A 19,623-nucleotide genomic window follows, 5' to 3' on the forward strand; every position below is an offset into this window, starting at 1 on the left:
GTCCATTGTTAAATCCCGAGAAAGCTCATGCTCAACAGTCGCTGCCATGTTGGGAAGGAAGGAGCAATCGCTTGACTCCAGAGCCATGTAGCTTGACTCGCTCAACTCGAACCCCGCCTAGTTCACGCCCGCCAACCGAATTTGATGAGCCAATGATAGATGAATTTCATGTGGGCCAAGGGGAACAAGACTGCAAGAATGAAATAAAAAGTTTAAATTATGAAATCAATCAATAAATTAAAATTGAAATAAATGCTGGATAAAAAATGAATATAAATTGACATAAATATTGAAATTGAAGCATTTTAATAACACATTTAATAATTTCCTGTTCCCCCATTTTCCTGTAGATCCACTTGAGTGGTCACAACAACGTTCAGCCTAAAAGGAAGTGACAGAAGAATGTCTCCAAATGAATAGGAATAAGTACGGAGTGTGACAAAATATCCAAGTGGTGATATATTTTGATAATTTGCATCCCAAAAGGTTATCAATACGCTCCTGCCAAGAATGGAGATATTGTCTTAAGAAGGTGTAAATTTTAATAATGATTATACCGTATTGGCCCGAATATAAGACGACCCCCCTCTTTTTCAAGACTCAAGTTTGAAAAAAGACTTTTTGAACACCAAATTAATTTTTATACATAAAATAATTACAGTACAACCGAAAGAAATGATTATAACAATATATTTAAGAGAAAAAGCATGTTATTTTGCCTCATTCAAATCTTAATAATTTAAATATGTAAAGGGAAATGTAAACAAGTCAATCTATTGTGATAAAACAAGATTGCAATAACTGCATTAACCATCAAAGTGAAGTTAACTGTAACTGCAGTCTTGAAACAAATCTGAATAAGGAAAAAGATTGCAATAATGCAAACTGGTTAAACTTGAGAGTAGCTGAAATCTGTCCTGACAGAACATCGCTTCAATGATATCTGGCACCATTTAGTGTCGTGAATGTGTATAATGTCTAGACCGCGAATATAAGACGACCCCCTCTTTTTCAGTCTTATTTGAATGCAAAAAACACTGTCTTATATTCAGGCCAATACGGTAATAAAAAAGGAACAAACACATTTTTACCAAAATCATTAAAGCGTCTCAGTTAACTCTATGGCTGCCATTGAAAGCGCTCGACTCCCAATCCAATAAAACCGGGAAGGGCAAATGAACGTTTGTTCGTTCGAAACCAGAGCATTCACAGTCACTCTTTCCGATTTTCGGGGCATTTACAGGTCAATTTCTGTTGAATGAATTGGACATGTAGCAGCCAAGATTTTGGTAACAACCCTGGCATTAGACATATCATTTGGAATTTTAATACCTACTGCAATTTTCCATTACATTTAAAACCTTGCTTTTCTGGATTTTAAATTATGACATTTCAAGGACCCGCAGGAACCCTGTGACACACCACCAATTAATTGTAAATTTATCTAAGAGTAGGCCATTGAAAAGATATCTGGGGTGTTACTCATGTGAAAATATAAAATACGAATCATTCCCACAAAGAAACAATTTTTTTGCTTCATAAAAAAGTTGGGTAAAGTAATGCAGTAAATGAATGCAAATGACTAAAAAAAGTAAAGGTCAAAAACAAAATTTGTCAAAAAAGGGAGTCCAGTCTTTCATTTGACAGCCCCTATGTTTACCTGGTCACAAATCCACCCGCGCAGGGTGTCCGACTCACCTGCTAGCTTCGCAGTGATGGCCTGAAAAGGCAGCTGTCGAAATTCTTCAATCAAAGGTTGAAGTAAAGACCGTTGGATAAGCTCGTGTTTTCCATGGTCCAATTCGTAAACCGAAACCAAGCCATTGGAAAGAATCCCTTTCACCACTGCACGGTACCAACTAAGTGGAGGGAGTCATGGATGAAGTACTCTTAAAAGCTGCTCACAAAGATATAGGATCTATATAGGAATGTATAAATGAATTCACCAACCTTTTGTCTATTTTGACGGCATAAACATCTCCCTTCTTGATCTCCATAGCAGTGGTGGTCGCATTTCGGTTGTAGAAGAGCATCATCTCTCCCATCAAAACTACTAATTTATGCAGTTCTTGCCATTGCTGAATCACAAAGTAACCAGGGTGGCAAGCTGCTGGAACGTAGATATCCATGTTTTGACCAGGCTACAAAATACAGCACAAAGGAAATGTAGTAAATATCTATTTTAGAGCACGTGACTATGCTAATAATCCAGTGTATTTTACTAGCTATGGTTCCATTTAACATTTTTGACTATTTTGCATCCTTTCCTAAGCCATTACACAATTTTACGACAACATCCTAACCAATGTTCCCTCTAATTTTTCATGTGTCTGAGCAGACACTCAAGCTCCCAGAGTCCACTGAGAGCAACGTCAGATGTGCACGCTTTGGCCACACCAGAGTATCACACGTGTTCAAAACCTTGCATCATACTTATACATGGCTTATTAAAAGAATGAAATTGCTGCAGCAATTTTCATTAGTTTGCTTTTAGTATAACTGATTTGGCCTACTTAGAATGAAATACAAAAATCTCATTGTTCATGAGATGTGTATTATTTTATATGTCTTGCTTTGAGTAGGGGTGTGCCATCTTACTCACCCCACGATTCTCAATTCTATTACGATTCAGGGTGCTATGATTCGATTACTGGTATTGACGATGATCACGATTATCGATGCATCATACATTACTAATAAATATAGTCAAACAAATTTATGCCCACTATTTATTTAAAATATCCTATTGATTCAACAGGGATGATGGAAACGTGGCCATACAAAAAAATGGTGCTTAAACTGCTTTTTTTTCCCTTCTTCCAAGAAAGTGCAAAAACATTAACCATTTTAAAGGCAGTACTTATTTCTCAACATGCCTATACAACTCACAGCTGACCTTGAGATGCTCTTTTTCACAAGAAGGTGCAAAAACATTAGCTGTTTCAAAGGCATTACTTATTTCTTTCAACAATACAATAAAATTTACACAGGTGGAATGAATTCCACATTTTCTGGAAACAAACAAAGTGCCTTTAGAAATAAGACTATTTTTAATACTATAGTTTGTTTTCAGATTTCGGTACTATTTCGCATGTGTGTAGTGTTACCGCTGTACTTAATCCTGGTTTTAAACATTCTGCATCTGGAATAACTTTTGTACAACACAAAACAACGCACAACTTAACATGGAAATAAATGTTAGCGACGTTGCTAATTAGCATAGCGCTTAAACTCTAAACCTCTAAACTCTAGTTCGGACCAAACAAACAAACTCTGGTCTGCTCAAAAATTGTGGGTCCCGGTCCGCTTTGAGCGCGCCCTGCTTCGCTTGTGAATGCAACTGGAGCAGGGTGCGCTTTTGGAACTTTACGTGCACGTCACAATGCTCCAAGCTGTGACGCTACACGCAGGGCATTCTTGGAAGCGGAAGTAAAGCACGCACGCTACTCAAAATCAACAATGGCAAGATGACAGACAATTAACCATGGCCAAAAGTTGTTGACTTACACGAAGCACTTGCATTTGAAACACAGAATACGATTCTAAAGTGGCGGTTGTGTTTTGCATGCAGTTTTTGAAAAGTGACAGTGGCAGAGACAGGCGAAGCCTCTCGGGGCGGCTGTTTCATGAGTCTCCCTGTCCTGGAACTGGCGACAATTTGACAGTCCAAAAAGTCACTAAAGTGAGAGCGATCGCGCCTGTGTGACATGAGGTGCCACGCAGATTTCTTTCGTGGTTAAATTTTCCCTTATGCATTTTTATATACTCCAGTTCGCTCGTCTTCGAGTCGGGAGAGGCTGTCCCCGCCGCTGGCCAAGCAGCGACTTAATTTATGCTACATTACGTGCAGTGTCACAGCATGATGCTGTGACGCTCCTCCCTCCCTCTTTCTGTATTTGTCCAATCAATGAGTGCGCCTTTCACCCACGCGATGTTACTCGGAAGGTTCGGTTGCCGCAGTGTGAATACTGAATCTTTTCAACAAGTCATTTGCAAGTGTTGTTGAGAGGTAGCTCTCCATACGCATCCTAGTCCTGTTGGTCTGATTCAAAAGCGCCCTTAGAGGGAACATTGATCCTAACCAGTGTTTTTGGCAGCCCTTTTAATTTTCGTCTATTTCATCTTAGTCTTTTGGACGATAATACTAATTTTTCTTCGTCTTGAGTTTTCATCAACAAACTCAAAGGTAAAGAAGAATAAAATATGACTAATTTTGTCTAGTTTTAGTCCACGTTTAGAAAAAAAAATTTCGGCGGTATAATATATACATATATAAACAGACTTCATAATTATATTAACGACACAGATTCCCCAAACACTGCGGCACGCTTTTTCGTAGGGGGCCGTCCCACACTCCGATTCAGTTATTCGCAGTCGGTCGTAGTTCTTGTCAAACACATTCAGCGAACCAACGCCGGAATTAGGTTGAAAAACTACGAAAGCTGTACCGCATACAAACAGGAATGATTGTCACAGGAGTGATTTGTTCGATGATTCAAGGTTATTATATTTTTTGTACCATGCATGAAACGTTGTGAAAAATTATTAATGGGAGAAATTAGCCGCTACAGCATTGGCGTTATACTTCGTAATATTTACGAAAAATAAATGCTAATTGCCTGTTTTTTTGCTTTTAACCAAGAATCGTGACCGTTTTATGTCCATATCTATAAAGAATACAGGGATTTAAGCATTTATTCACAAGAACTTCAACATAGAAAGCTCTTTGTGGTGATAAGGCAGCGACACAGTGGCTTAAAGACTAGCACCACATTTGACATATTTATGTAAAATAAATGCTAACTGCCCGTTTTTTGTTTCCCTTTTTACAAAGAATCGAGACTGTTTTACGTCCATATCTACAAAGAATTCAGGCATTTAAGCATTTATTCACAAGAATTTCAACGTAAAAACTCTTTATGGTGATAAGGTGGCGCCACAGTGGCTGAAAGACTAGCAGCACATTTCACATATTTATGTTAAATAAATGCCAGCTGTCTGTTTTTTTTTTTGTTTTTTTTTGCTTTTAACCAAGAATCGAGACTGTTTTACGTCAATATGTATAAAGAATTCAGGGATTTAAGCATTTATTCACAAGAATGTCGACGTAAAAAGCACTTTGTGTTTCCACTCGGTCAACTTTGACGAAGATAGGGTTACATACATAATACATTATGAAGTCTATGATATTAAAAAACAAAAAAACGAGACAATCACATATTGTAGCGTCTACAAGGACAACGCCATTATTTTCAATGAATCATACCCTCCTGGACGCCACGAAATGTGTGGGGAAAAATAAGTTGTCCGAGAGTTTAAGAAGAAGCTCGCCGTGATAACACCACGAGCGATATTTAGTGTGTGATGATCAGTCAGCACAGACCTTTGAAGGCTAAAGCAACATTGTATTCTCTCTGGCCAAGATAAAAAACAAATCTTTCTGTGTCTGCAAGCTGAAGTGACTGGAGATGACATCTGTGAGTCGTCAGACTTGTTCTCGTCAGACGAAAACTGGCATTTGTATGATTGCTTTAGTCTCCCAAAACACGTTTTTAGGTTGTTATCGTCTCGTCATGAAAAAAGTGTTCATTGCCGAAATATTTTCTCTATTGTCGTCGTTGACAAAAAGAACACTGACCCCAATTGAGAAACAGATACAGCATGCTAACCAGGCACCCAACAGGCTACCCCTAAATGACTTTATTATTTAAATACTTATTTGATGTTATGATTCCGCCATGATTCTATTGATTTAAAAAATACGAACTCCATCATACACACCACGGGAAGCTGGAGTGGAGGTGGCATACTGGAGTTTGTAACTGTTGATGATGATTCACATGGTTGCAGATGAAGATTAGTTGGGCTGCTCTCAGCCAGTTTCCTGACTGATGCACTGTGATCTAGTTTCCAGGAAAACATAAGTACAAATGCCTTTATTTGTATTAAAAAAAATGTTAACCTGCACATTTGTTTAGCATCCATGTGAACATTTTATTCTTACCAGTGGCCATGTCGCATTTTCTGGTGTTCAGTCTCTTGCAGACTTCTGGGTTGCTTATCTTTTGGTTAATGCTCTGGTGTACATCCTTACCATCAAACAGGTACATGTGCACCAGTCTCCCCATTTTGTTCTCCTCCAACTTTAAAATCTAAATAAGTAAAGCAGATCAATTAAACACACAAATTGTATGTGATATTGTGATGTCACAGTTCTTCAGATTTAGTGTAGACCAAAGTTAGATAATAAAAAAAAAAAAAGTACAATGCTTCGTATTCACATAGGCAAGGCTGCAAAATAAAAATTATAATGTAAGAATACGGTCACAGAATGCAATTTTTCATCTTCAAAAAAAAATTTAATCAGGAGGTGAGATGATTTTATTATTTTTTTCCCAAAGTGCCACCAGTTGGCCCAAATAACTTTTTCGAGCAGTTTTGGGTAAAATCCTAAAATAATGACTTTCAACCGCCCCTACATACATCAACACATGCTAGTAGTGATGTATACCTGTCAAGTTGTACGGTTTCGGCGTAATTTGTACAAGTGAGCACTAATTTATAAACGTGTACGTCCAAAATCTGTACGTTTTTCGTGCATTACATTTTTTTTTCTGCGTTCCGATTTTGTCACCGCTTCGGCAACGAGACAATGTGTGTTACTATGCGTTACGTTGGTTGAAAAACGGGAGAAAAGTCAGAGACAGAGAAGAGTGTTTTTTGTGACGCTGTAGCAAACGCGATGCTAGGCTAGGTGGCTCCAATATTTCCTGACTGTAGCCGACAGTCTACAATCTACCCCAAGATATCACATGCATATAGGACTACATGCGAAATGACAGACTAGGAGGCGTTGGTAAACAGCCGCCATTTTAAAGCAGTAGACTTCTCAGAAAGGCTCTGTTGTAGTGAACCTCCCTCGGGAACCTATGTAACTTTTTATCTAAAATACTCCTAAATCGGCAAAATCTTGACTTGAATCTATCTTTAAATGATGAAACAGTTTTAAAACTTTCACAAGTCGAAAGTAGACAGAAGGGAACTAATGCAAAAACGGGAGACATTTTTTCAACTTTAACGGTTGATTCACAACATTAAATGACTTCCAAACAGCAAAGGTTATTATATTTTTTGTTTTGCCATTTTTTTTGAAAAAATGAAAAAATAAAAAAAAACATGAAAGGTAACACCAGTTACTTTGCCAAGTAACTAATTACTCTTACATTCAGGTAACTGAGTTACTAACTCAGTAACTTTTTGGGAGGAGTAATTTGTAACTGTAATTAATTACTTTTTAAAAGTAGATTAACGACACTGGTCATAAAGATGAAGTCTGCAGAATGAAAAGTGACGAAAGTGGAGATTTTATTCTGCCAATTTGTTATTGAACACAATTTGCCCATAACTATTGCTGATCATGATCACTTCTCAGAATTAGCAAAAGAAATGTTCCCAGACTCAAAGATTGCATCGGTAATTTTAACAATTGACCTTTTTAATTTATAATTGGACACACTAACGAACTACCTTCAAGTCAAACTGAATTGCGAGCTAAAGTGCAGCCATCAAAACACATGATAGAAATTGCCAAAAGTGCTACATATGAAATTGAAAAAAAAAAAAGTCAGTTAAATTTTAGTAATCATGATGCAGCTGAAGATGTTCAGTGATTGCACCAGGTTATATGTTACAATATTACCAATAAATTCATATTATTTTAAAAATTGAGTTTTATTTTTGTTTCATATTGCACGCTATATACGACGTTGTAAGATTAGTCACCAATTTATAAGGGCATACGTCACTATTTGTAAAATCGCCAACGGCCTTGGGTTGACAGGTATGAGTTATGTTACCTTCATTTTACAATCTTCAACTCCAAGGACCGCATTCTTCAACCAGAAGACCACATCTGGGCTCCAATCTTCCTCTGGAACGTCCACATCAGCCAGACGACATCTGATCGCCTATGCAAAAAGCACCGTACATTTTCATGTGGTAAAAAAATATTTTTTCATCGGGGCAGCAATCCTAAATAGAATCCCATCTTTAATGAAGCATTCTTTCTCCGTCAGTCATTTCCCTTGAATGTCCACTTTTAATGAATTGTAAGCATACTACAAAGGCTTTGACCAAAATGTAATAGGGATGTCCTGATCCGATCGAGTGATCGGAAATTGGGCCGATCGCACCATTTTTCTGAGGTTCGGAATCAGGTGAAAAGTATCGAGTTTTTAATAAAAAATATGTAAAAATAGTCCTCGGGTGACCACGTATTCGACTTACCATTTTTTCCCCCTTTTAATCGCATAAACAGTACCTTATTGCACCTCACAGCATCTTATTTTTTACTTCATTAGGATGACGTGTTCAGCTTTACAGACAGCAAACAAAGCAATTGTGGATTTTGCTTTTTACTTCACTTTTGATCATTTGTAAAGCTATAACACACACATATACACTTATGTTGAAAACGATATGCATTTTAATAAAACAGTTCACACAAAAAAAAAATTGGTGTTCAAACATCCATCTAGTCTGATCAAAATGTAAATTTAGTAGATTAGCTTAATTTGCATAACAAAAGTCCCAACAACTTAAATGCTCCGAATGCTAAATCGCTCACACAAACTGTAGCTCTAAACTTAATTAAAAATGTATACACAAACATATACAGGATTAGCTGAAAGAACTAACAGCCTTGTGTGGGCCAAACCAGAGAGCAGCTATCCTTTATGGGTTTAGGGGTAATCCTAACATGTCAGACGTCTGAGTCTGCTCCTAAATCATACAAGATTACAGTCCAGCCAGACCCAACGCTATTGCCAAATGGCAGTGTATCCCATCATTAAACGAAATACAATACTTTTGGACTTTTTGTGTAGTTATTTTTAATTTTCAAAGTGAATTCCGATTTACGTGGAAATACGGGTTACGTCACCAGCGTAGGAACGGAATTCGTTTGTAACCCACTGACTACCTGTATATATGTTTTTCTGCTTCATGCTCGTACAGCCTTCCCTCCTGCTGCTTTTCTTGGCCATCAGTGCAGCTGGCGTTTTGAAATTAAAGTTAACAATGATTGACAAGTTTGTAGCTGTGATCTGGTGAGAAAAGGCTCGGTAGCTCTACCATCAACAGCGCAAATGTGTTAGTCATCGTTTAGTCAATCTTTGTTGTCAAGAGGCTGTTCTCGGCGGCGTGAGCGTCAAAACGTGAGTGAGTGGACTCACTCAATGAAGCATTTAATAAAGACAAGCTTTTTCTATGTTAATCTTGTTTAAAAATAATTCTCATTATGAAGGCGGCACTAGGGTACAGTGGTTAGCATGTCCACCTCGCAGTTCTGGGATTGTGGGTTCAATCTCGGCTCTGCCGTCATGTGTGGAGTTTGGATATTCCTCTCGTGCTTGCGTGGGTTTTCTGCGGGTTCCTGCCACGTCTCCAAAAAAAAAAAAAAAAAAAAAAAAAGTGCATGGTATGCTGACTGAAGACTCCAAATTGTCTGTAATATGAGTGTGTATGAATGGTTGCGTGTCTACAGTATATGTGCCCTGCGACTGGCTGGCAACCTTTTCAGTGTGGACCCCACCTTTGCCTGGAGTTAGCTGTGATAGTCCCCAGAACCCCTGCAACCCTCGTGAGGAAAAGCAGTTCAGAAGGTGATTATATGAATTGTATGGAGAGATTAGAAGTATGGCATTATTTTACTGTAAATTATTTTTGGAATGGAAAGACACAAGATGGATATATACATTCAACATACGGTACATAGGGACTGTATTTGTTTATTATAACAATAAATCAACAAGATGGCATTAAATTTATTAACATTCTGTTAAAGCGATCCATGGATAGAAAGACTTGTAGTTCTTAAAAGATAAATGTTAGTACAAGTTATAGAAATTTTATCTTAAAACCCCTCTTAATGTTTTTGTTTTAATAAAATCTGTAAAAATTTCAATCAAAAAATAAACTAGTAGCCCGCCATTGTTGAAGTCAGTAATTACTTATGCGATCTTTTGTCTTGGTTTTTACGTTGTATTGATTTAAATGTGATTTTTATGATCTTCATGTGATGTAAAGCACTTTGAATTGCCTTGTGTTGAATTGTGCTATATAAATAAATTTGCCTTGCCTTGCCTTACACAATGCTCATGGGTGCTGAAACCTATAAAATCAGTCGCAGCCAAGCGCCAGCAGAGGGTGGCAAAACTCCATAAAACACAATTAACATGTGGGCATTTCACTGTACTGTCATTTAAATCTGTCTGAGCGGGGCATGTGCGTTATTTGCTTCAAATATTTTAAAGTGATTAACAGGCATGAAAATGGGTCAGGGGTTAAAAAGGTGAGAAGGGTGTGGAGGAAATATGTTCCAGTACACTGTATTGTACACCCCAACAAAATATTGAGCTCTGTCGACCCACACTGTGTTTCAGCAGGGCCATGCAGAGACCGGTGGAGGGGTGGGTGCTCGTAGATCAAAAGGGGCACATGCACAAGTATTTAATACACCTTAAAACAACATAACTTAAATTTTAACCAGCTTTAGATAATAATTGGCTGCGACTGTGACATACTTTAATTGGGAGGGGGCAACAGTGAATAGAAATCAAAACTGTCATCAACACTTTCTGGCTGTGACTCAGTCAGTCTGCCTCTTTTCTTCCTTCAACGTCTGCATCAAAACTTCCTTCCTCAACTTGTTAATCTGAGAACAAACCACATCAGATGGTCACTGAGCCACCAACAGCACAGTTTTCTTAAAACTATTATTTCATTATTATCCATACTTAACAACTCTAGCCCCTAATGATTAATAAAGCAATGACATAAAAATCTTATAGAAAAATAACATTGTAATTGTGTTTATAATTGGATTTAATACCCGACTATCCTTGCAAACTTGTTCTTACCAGGTCTGCTATTCACCCAGCTGATGAGGTATCCACTGCCTTTAGCAGCCTCATCTAACTCCTTTTTTTATCCCTCAAACTCCCTTCCCTACGACGCATGTCTATGTAATGAAATATAAATATTTTAAAAAACAGACAGACTCCCCGGTGGCTTTTAGTTTTAAAGCTTTCTTAATTTCTTTCTCACTCAATAACGATGGAGTTAGATTTGGGTTTTTATTATTCAATCAAAAAACAAAGTTACTTCTATCAAAAACAAAGTTGCTTCAATCAAAATACAGTATATACTTTTAATCTCAAAAAGTAGCTTCAATAAAAAAAATGTTTTTGATTGCAATAATAAATTTGAGACAAAAAAAGCATTTGAAAACTATTTTTCTTGATTGAAACAAATTTTTCCATTTAAGTAATGTTTTGCGTGTGGGCCACATTTTGGCTAGGACATTTGTGCCTTTATTATTCAATCAAATAAGTTGCTTCAAACAAAAAAATATATATAAAAAGAAAAACTTTGCACATGTGCCAATCACCGTTTACCAAAGCCTGAGAGGGTTTGAGTAGACTCACTATGAAGCTTTTAATAAAGGCAAGCATTTTCTAACTACTTTATTCTTGTTTAAAAATAATTAGGTGGGGCAGTAACATGTTTAAAACTTATCATAATTCTTACATTTTGAAGTGCTTGAAAATCATTTATAAATGATACTTTGGTGAAAAAACATGTCTTATGTATGTATGTATATGTATCATTTTTCCAATGTAAAATCTGAATAAATGCATTGAACACGCACAAAAAAATGGGGGGGGGGGGGGCGCTACTTCGCGGTTTTCACTTATTGCGGCGGGTTCTGGTCCCCATTAACCGCGAACCGTCGGGCCGCTGTTGTGCCGACACCGGCCGTCAGCTCAAATCCAAGCCGAAAATAACGTGTCTCCGGCGGACGACGGGAGCGATGTGAGGCGCCCCCTCCATCCGAGAGAATGCCGCTTAATTTGACTCAACAGTGTGTTTCTTCGTTTATATTACCGCTAAATACACTTGCCTGGTACACCAGACTCAACGCTGTTCCAGCTATTTCTCTCAGTGTTTGAAAAATACAGGGAGAATAGTCTGGCAGAGCCAGGCAAAAATACACAAGCTTGACGCCAATTTAACGGGAGCTATTTTTTTTCATGGGAGATTTGGCTAGCTCTGGCAGTGTTCAACGCAAGCTGCAACGAATGGCAGTAACTTTTTTATATCGCAAAACGTGAAAACGATTGAAACCATTACTCACCAAATTCAATCTGCTGGCAAATACAGGCAAGTGTGTATGCTGCGCTCTGGTCTGCCCCGATGTGGATAAGGCCTGCTTTTTGATTTCGCTGCTTTGCAATGCAACCGAAGGCTCTCCGAGCACTCCATGTACAGTGAGGAGTGCGCGCGTTTGGAATAATGGAACGCAGCTTGGCCCGATGATTGGTTCTCGTCAGCGAAGCATCTAGAAGGATTTGCTGACTGTGTTCTTAAATGCTCAGTTTACGTACTAAGTTAATCACATGATGATAATAATAATAATTAAATAAAACCTTGCGACCCCCCCCCCCCCCAAAAAAGAATTTCTCCTCGGATCTACGCAATTCACGTAGGTCGCCCTTTTTGACTTCAAAATGGCGAATTTCGCCGAAAGGTGAGAGATTTTCATGCCTGGATTAATTAAAAAAATAATTACCGCCCGTTAACGCGATAATTTTGACAGCCCTAATATATCTATATCTATATATTTCATTTTTACTAATTATACTTTGGAAAAAAGTGAAAAAACATTTAACTATCTCTTTCCAATGCTAAATCTGAATGATTAAACACACACAAAAAAAAAAAAAAAAAAAAAAAAAAACAACAACAACAACAAAAAATTGGGGGGTGGGCTTATGCGCTACTTCGCAGTTTTTCCACTTATCACAGCAAGTTCTGGTCCACATTAACCAGGAAAAAGGAAGGATCCCTGTACGTTTTACGCTCCGCAACACTTGCGAAATAAAGGAAGTACAGTAAAAAGCACAGTACTGTAACATGTTTGGAACTTTTGTTCAAATAATAGAAAATATATAAAAACTTTTTTTTCAGTATCTGATCGGGACTCAGTCTCAGCAGATTCTTAAAATCAAGCAACTGGCTCGGGTGCAAAAATATGCGATCGGGACATCCCTAGTAATGGAGGATTTTTTTTTTCCCTCCTCAAGGGAGCCAAACCTGTGACGGGATGAGGGTGAAGTCTCGGATGAAAAGAGGGGGTATCTCTCGAAGTTCAGTGACCTCTACAGTTGCTGGTACACCCAAATCAATCAAGACGACCTCAATGACTCGATTGCCATGAAGATGGGTTATCTGAAATACATGAAAACTAAATCAACTGATTATTTTCTTCAACAAAAACTCCCCAAAATGCAATTATCATATGCAGTAAAGTGAAGTTATTTCATAACATGCCAAATAGGGTCACAATTAAAGTAATTAAACATTGTCCAACAAATAAAGCATGAAAAAATAATTTATATGTTGTATATTTGACAAAATAATCGCCTTTCCGAAGTTCGAGCCTGAAAGGGGACGAACCCGGAAGTGATACGTCACCAAGAACAGTGTTATGGTGTTATGGTGTTATACTTATATAGCGCTTTGATGGCAGCGCTCCATATGGCCGCCATACAAATACCTTCAAACAATGATTCAAACAGCGATATAAGCATTAGATTGAACGCAAGGGAGGAGATCCAAGTTTTTTTTTTTTTTTTTTTTTAAACCTGACCTGTTCAGCTGTTTGACACAGAGAATGGAAGTCTAAGTGCCCGGATTCTGAACAGTTTTAATGTTTCACATTGAGAGTCTGACATACTCCCATTGTGATCATTCAAAATACCTTTTTATTATGACAAAGCAGCGAACAGGAAGGGATTATGGGGGGACAGAAGAAATACAAGAGAAGAAAGAAAAGAAACACATACACAAACAACAACAAGAAATACATTGAACATCTAAACTAGTTACTAATATGCTGGTGCTATCGTCAGCGAGATGTATTTCCGGTTTACACCATGTGGGGGCCTATTGGCCAGTGAAAGAGGAGAATGGGGGTGGGGGTGTCTATAAGACTATAAGCTAAGTGATTGAAAGGGGTAGAGTGTACACAAATCAGTTCTGTGATCTAGAACCCAGTAATCGTGTGAATCTCTTATGAGTGTAAGCCCGTTGGCGACCAACCCTACGCCGCCGCATCGCCAATCCCGGCACCGGAACCCCCAACCCGAGCATGCCCTACCACATCCAGCAGCACGCAAGCCCCACCGGGCGCGCGACAGCCACGCAAACGGGCGGAGAAACCGCGCGGGCGCCAACCCAGGGCCACGGCCCCCACCCAGCCAGCCCGGGGAGGGAGGGAGGGCGGGCGGGGGGGCCATGCGCAGCCCATCCCTCCTCCCGCCCCCCAGCAAAGGAGCCATCGTCCCCCCCCCGGGACCCAGGGTGGTCCCCCGGGCCACCCGCGCGCCCATCAACCAGCCTTCAGGAATGGCAGGAGGGGACGCATCACCAACCCCACGCCTACACCCACCCCCGCCCGCCCACCCGGGCCACGAGCCACAGCCCCCCAACCGGCACGGCACGCCACGGGACCCCCAGCGGCCCACCAAGCCCCAGGCAAGGCAGGGTCCCCCGCCGGTGCAGGCGACACCCCGCTGATACACCGGCGCCCAGCCAGCGACCCGCGACGGAGCGCAGGACGGATGCCCAGTCAGAGCAGAGAGGGGAAGGCGGAGGCAGGAGAACGCCCAGGAACTGCCACGGGGCGATGCAAGATCGGAGACCCGACCCCCCAACCCACTTCCGCGGCCGGCAGCCGAGGCAGAGGGGAGGCCACACCCCGGGAGCCACGCCATATAGAAAAAGTGTGGGACCCACCTACCACCCTATTACTGTGGCTGCCAGGTTCCCGACTGGCAGCCATCACCCAGCACCGTGATGGGGGTGTGAGGGGAGGGTAGTGCAATGTATGCATTAAAATAGGAGAGCTTGGCTTGGGGCAGTGGGACCGCAGCATGGAGTTTCTGCCCAGCCGCCCGTCCCACCGCCCTTTGCCGGAGCTCTCCTGTGGAGTATGATGTGTGTGGTGCATTTAAAAAAGGTGCACGGATGGCGGGGCCTGTGGTGAGGAGGCAGCCGTGAGCCCCCCCCCCCCCAACAGGTCCCAACCATCCCACAACCTTGGTGTGTGGTGCATTAAAAACAGGGGGGAGTCGGGCTGGGACTGTAAAGCCCCGTCCCAACTCTCCCCGGAGAAATGTATGAGCATGTAAGTGCCAGGGTGAAAAATATTTACAGTGCCGAAGTGAGAAGTGCGTGAGTTAAGAGGCAGGCTCCCGCGGGCGTGGCCCCGTCCACCAGAACCACCGGCCCCAGGGCGGAAGAAGCATCAGGGCCCCGATCAATAACCGCCCCAGACCACCCACGGCGCCTCCGCGACCGCCCACCCCCCTCCCACCCACCGAGCACCCACCCCGCACCCCGAGCAGGCGCCACACCAAGCGCCGGCGACCAGGGGACGTCCACCCCACCGGCAAGGGACAGCAAGCCTCACCCTAGGCCCCGCGGGCCCCAAGAGGCCCCGCCAACGACCCCGAGGGAGGCGGACAGGGCCGGAAACAGACCAAGGGGAGGGAAGTGCACCCCCCACAACCCACCCCGGGGCCAAGAGGGGCGCGCGGTATGGCACCAGAGGGCACCTCCCCGGCACCCGGTACAGGGAGACGCGGCTCCGGCCGGGCGGACCTGGGAGGGAACCATGGCTGCCGCATACACCCCCAGATCCAAGTTTTTGACGAGTTGGAGGAAGAAGAGTAACTTGGAATTTTATGTTGGACCTAACATGTATTAGCCAGACGCTAATCAGGATGCAAACAATGTGCCTAGACTACCTGACATGGAATGGAGACAAGACTCATCGAGATTACAAGATAAGATGTAGGCTGTTATTATTTTCATAATTTGAAGATGCAGGCATTTGCACATAATTTTATGTTTTTGTCTATCTGATGATATTGTTTAAAAAAATAATCAGACTGCATGTTCATTTTGGCAGATCCTGCAGCTCTCGTGCATATAAAATAATATAAAAACGTTGGGGGGAAAGAAGGAGATGAGTCGTTGATGGCTTTCTCCACTTTGTGGCAACAATAAGAAGACAAAATAATAGCGGACTGCCGCCACATTCGACCGCAAAGTTTTGCTTCTCGCTCATCTCCGCCTCGCCTCATACTACCAGCTACTACTACTTCCAGTCCCAGCGTCTCTTAAATGGATCGTGCAAAGTGTCTTGTTATGAGCTTTTTGTTGACAAAGGTATCGAACACACGACGTGCTGACAACTTTGTTTCTGAACACATGGAGCTAACAATAGCTGGGGCTCTCGGCAGTAAGTGGCGTCTAATGGCGTGAGGAAATGTAGTTTTTTCACACAAGCGAACAGATTACAAAGCACCACTTCAGTGTTTTCCCGAGACTACATTTCCCATGATTCACTGCGGGACTTGAGCCGCTTGCTGATTCGCTGCGAGATTGACTCAATGCCAACACGCAAACAAACTTGCTGCTGTCAACGCTCTGGGAGGTCACATTTGACAGCATTCTGCCGCGGTCCTCCTCGCCAGCTGTTTGCTCGCCATTTACGCTCGTTTGCATTTAATCGCAAGTCTGATACACTCACGCTTTTTCGGTGAGGTATTTTGTGTTTGTTATTGGATCGTTTTTGTTCACCACTGTAAATAAGAGCACTGAAGCAAGAAGGGGTAAGTCGCCATTTCTGTTCAACCCGTTTTCTCCTTTTTTGTTTAGCGTAAGAAGCTAGGTTAGTGGCTGTCTTTTCTTCGTTCTTTTTCATGATCAGGGTTTAGTTAGCGGGTGGGGTTCAAGTGTAGATTCCTTTTGTTTGTTGTTTTGGCCTGGGCTTACCCTGAAGCCGCGCTTCGACATTTTGTACATATTCTTTGCGAGTTTGATTGTTGTGTAAATTTTGTGCCACTTGTGAAATTGTGTGGCTTGTTATATGTTACGCCCTTCGCGAGCCATCCTTGGGACGTAACACTAGCGAACACAACAACAACTATGCCACGACTATTGCCACGAGTTGGCTTTCGGCTAACGTCGCTAGCTTCTACTGTACATTCCACAACAGTTGGCAGCTCTGCTTTGACAAAGTCATCAGTCATCTATCCAAAAATCACACTTTTTGGCAAGTCCTTGATCATAAGCAGACCGGTTAAGGAAGCAGGCATCTTCGAAGCGTTTGCAGCAGAGAACACTACTCGATGATGGCGTGAAATTCATTCGCTTCGTGCGAACGAAAGATGTCCATTTACGTGCCCTGCTATCCTTTGGCCACTCATACAACTTTTCGTTTGAGTGAGAACAAAACATCGTCACACACCGCCGTGGCATCTTACCGAGAAGCAATGCAACAAACAATACTGTTCTATGGCGGACTTTCCTCGCACTTCCCGGTGTGACGTAATTTCCGAAGATTGCCGAAGAAAAGCATTTTCGTTGTCAAGGGCGTTGCTGTGGGTTAAACAAAGAATCTGGAAGGGTTGCGTAAAAAAAAAAAAAAAAAAAAACGAAAATATGCCTATAAATGTTTAGCCATTGATATTATTCAAAAACATGGTTGGCCAACCTTCACATTACTGCTTTACACTCTATAAAGCGCGCCCTCAATGAACTGCTTATTATAAAACTGTTTTCATGTATAGGCCGCACCTCTTTATAAGACGCAGAGGTAGTAGTAGTTGTTGTGTTATGCATCCACTAGATGAAGCTGCTAAAGGGAATCTCATGCCATGGTTAACCAATACTGATCCATATGTAAGGCGCCTCGGCTTATAGGGCGCACTGTCGGCTTTTGAGAACATTGAAATCTTTTAGGTGCACCTTATAGTGCAGAAAATACGGCAAATGAAAAGCAACTATGGATAAATATTGAATTAATTTATGGCAATGTGGCTATAAAATAAAATTTTAAGATTTGGGATTTTTCCCCCTGCTTCACTTTAAGAGCAAATCCTAATGAAATTATACATTTTCCTCATTTATTTTTTTAAATTTCTTTGACAGAAAATACTAATATACATACAGAGCATAATGTAAAAAGCATTCTCTCGAAGAAAAAAAAATTATGCCACTTGCCATAATATTTATGTAAACATGAATCTTCGTTAAATTGTATCTCAAATGCCCAAGAAATCTAAAATAAAATGAGCCATCCAACTACATTACTCTTCTGCTCCTTAGTCTTCTGGAAGTACAACTGCACAGATCTGTCCTGTTCTTATCAAGTGTAGAGTTTTTCTAAGTGAAGCAAGGCAACTTGGCAAAATATTTGTGGCTTGTAGGCTGTATTGGCACCATGGAAAAAGTGCTTAGAAAATGGATTTCGTTCCACTGAAATGGATCTACATGACCTCTGCATTGTAATTTACATACGTTGCTAATTACTACCAAAAAAAAAGTTCTACTCACGGTTTCCAGTCATTTTTTAGTAATTAGCGTTTTCGTGTCGGTCTTTTTTTCCCCCGTGGCGCAGTGATATTGATGCGGCGGAGTCGTATCGTCAGTGTGTGAAGCCATTTTAGGTCACGTGCACCAATAGGAGACGAGGACTGTTGCTATGCGCTTCTAAAACAAACAATATGGCGGCGACCATGTCAAGCTACGACACGAGCGAAGATGAACAAAAGATAAGAAAACCGCATTTGAAATTTTGTCAAAAGGCATCGAAACGATGCTATATGCATCTCTCATCTGTCCAAGGGCGAAAAAGGGCAGGAATTTGGCCGAAACGGCGGGCAACTTGCTAAGCCTGCGTGGTTGCGTCAGACAATGGCTTTCTCTCCAGGCTCCGTCGAAGGATCTTGCTGAAAATGCGTCGACTGGGATTTTTAACGAATTGACTACAGGTAAGCCACACACACGCCTTTTGTTGTGAATAACTATGGGAGTTGTGGGCTTCTGGTCAGATCACATATGAAGTTAAGACTTACAATGTGAGTTCTGGGCTGTAGCGGTCATTATTATGATGTTAGATTGTTAACTTTGAGCAAAAAGTTTAGATTGACAAATAACATAGTATTTAGTTTGTTTAACCGTAGTTCCAAAAACCTATTTGATAATTTTATTCAGGAAAAAATGGCAGAATAGACAAGCCTATATAATTTGGATTGGAAGATTATGTAAATACAGTATGATATGGATGAAACAGTTCTCACATGGTTTATGTGTGTGTGCGTGTTTTTCAGAACTGAAACACCCTTCACATACAGCTACAACTTCTTCTGTGAGACCGTCGTCCATTAAAAGATTAGAGTTGACCAGGAAGTGCTGCGAATGGACAAGCTTGTGGAAATATGGCTTTATTGGGACCATGGAAAAAGTGCTTAAAAAATGGATTTTTTCAAAGCCAATACCCTCCTAACTTAGTCACCAGCCAGAAATGTATCTTGATGTGAATACACAAAAATACAGATCTAGTGTTGCTGTTTTTGTTAGTTTTAAGTGTTATATTAATTCTGGCAACACAAAATCTTTATCAAATGTCATAAACACATCTACCAAACATTTGAAACAAGTATTAGTGCCTTAGTATACACATAGGTGAATTCAGAATGAGAAATGTAG

At 40.9% G+C, this 19,623-nt stretch overlaps 1 protein-coding gene across 1 annotated transcript in view; it reads right to left on the reverse strand.

Annotated features, from left to right (window-relative positions):
* tdrd7a (tudor domain containing 7 a) overlaps window positions 1–19,623 on the reverse strand; it is an 80,023-nt gene that overhangs the window by 4,326 nt on the left and 56,074 nt on the right. Inside the window, exons 16-21 of the mRNA XM_057844551.1 lie at window positions 13,156–13,290; window positions 7,857–7,967; window positions 6,005–6,152; window positions 5,782–5,903; window positions 1,951–2,141; window positions 1,699–1,859 (exon numbers count right to left, since the gene is read on the reverse strand). Of these exons, the coding sequence (XP_057700534.1) occupies window positions 1,699–1,859; window positions 1,951–2,141; window positions 5,782–5,903; window positions 6,005–6,152; window positions 7,857–7,967; window positions 13,156–13,290 (868 nt within the window). The remainder of the gene's footprint in view (window positions 1–1,698; window positions 1,860–1,950; window positions 2,142–5,781; window positions 5,904–6,004; window positions 6,153–7,856; window positions 7,968–13,155; window positions 13,291–19,623) is intronic.

Source organism: Corythoichthys intestinalis, chromosome 8 (genome assembly GCF_030265065.1).
Source record: "Corythoichthys intestinalis isolate RoL2023-P3 chromosome 8, ASM3026506v1, whole genome shotgun sequence".
NCBI lineage: Eukaryota > Metazoa > Chordata > Actinopteri > Syngnathiformes > Syngnathidae > Corythoichthys > Corythoichthys intestinalis.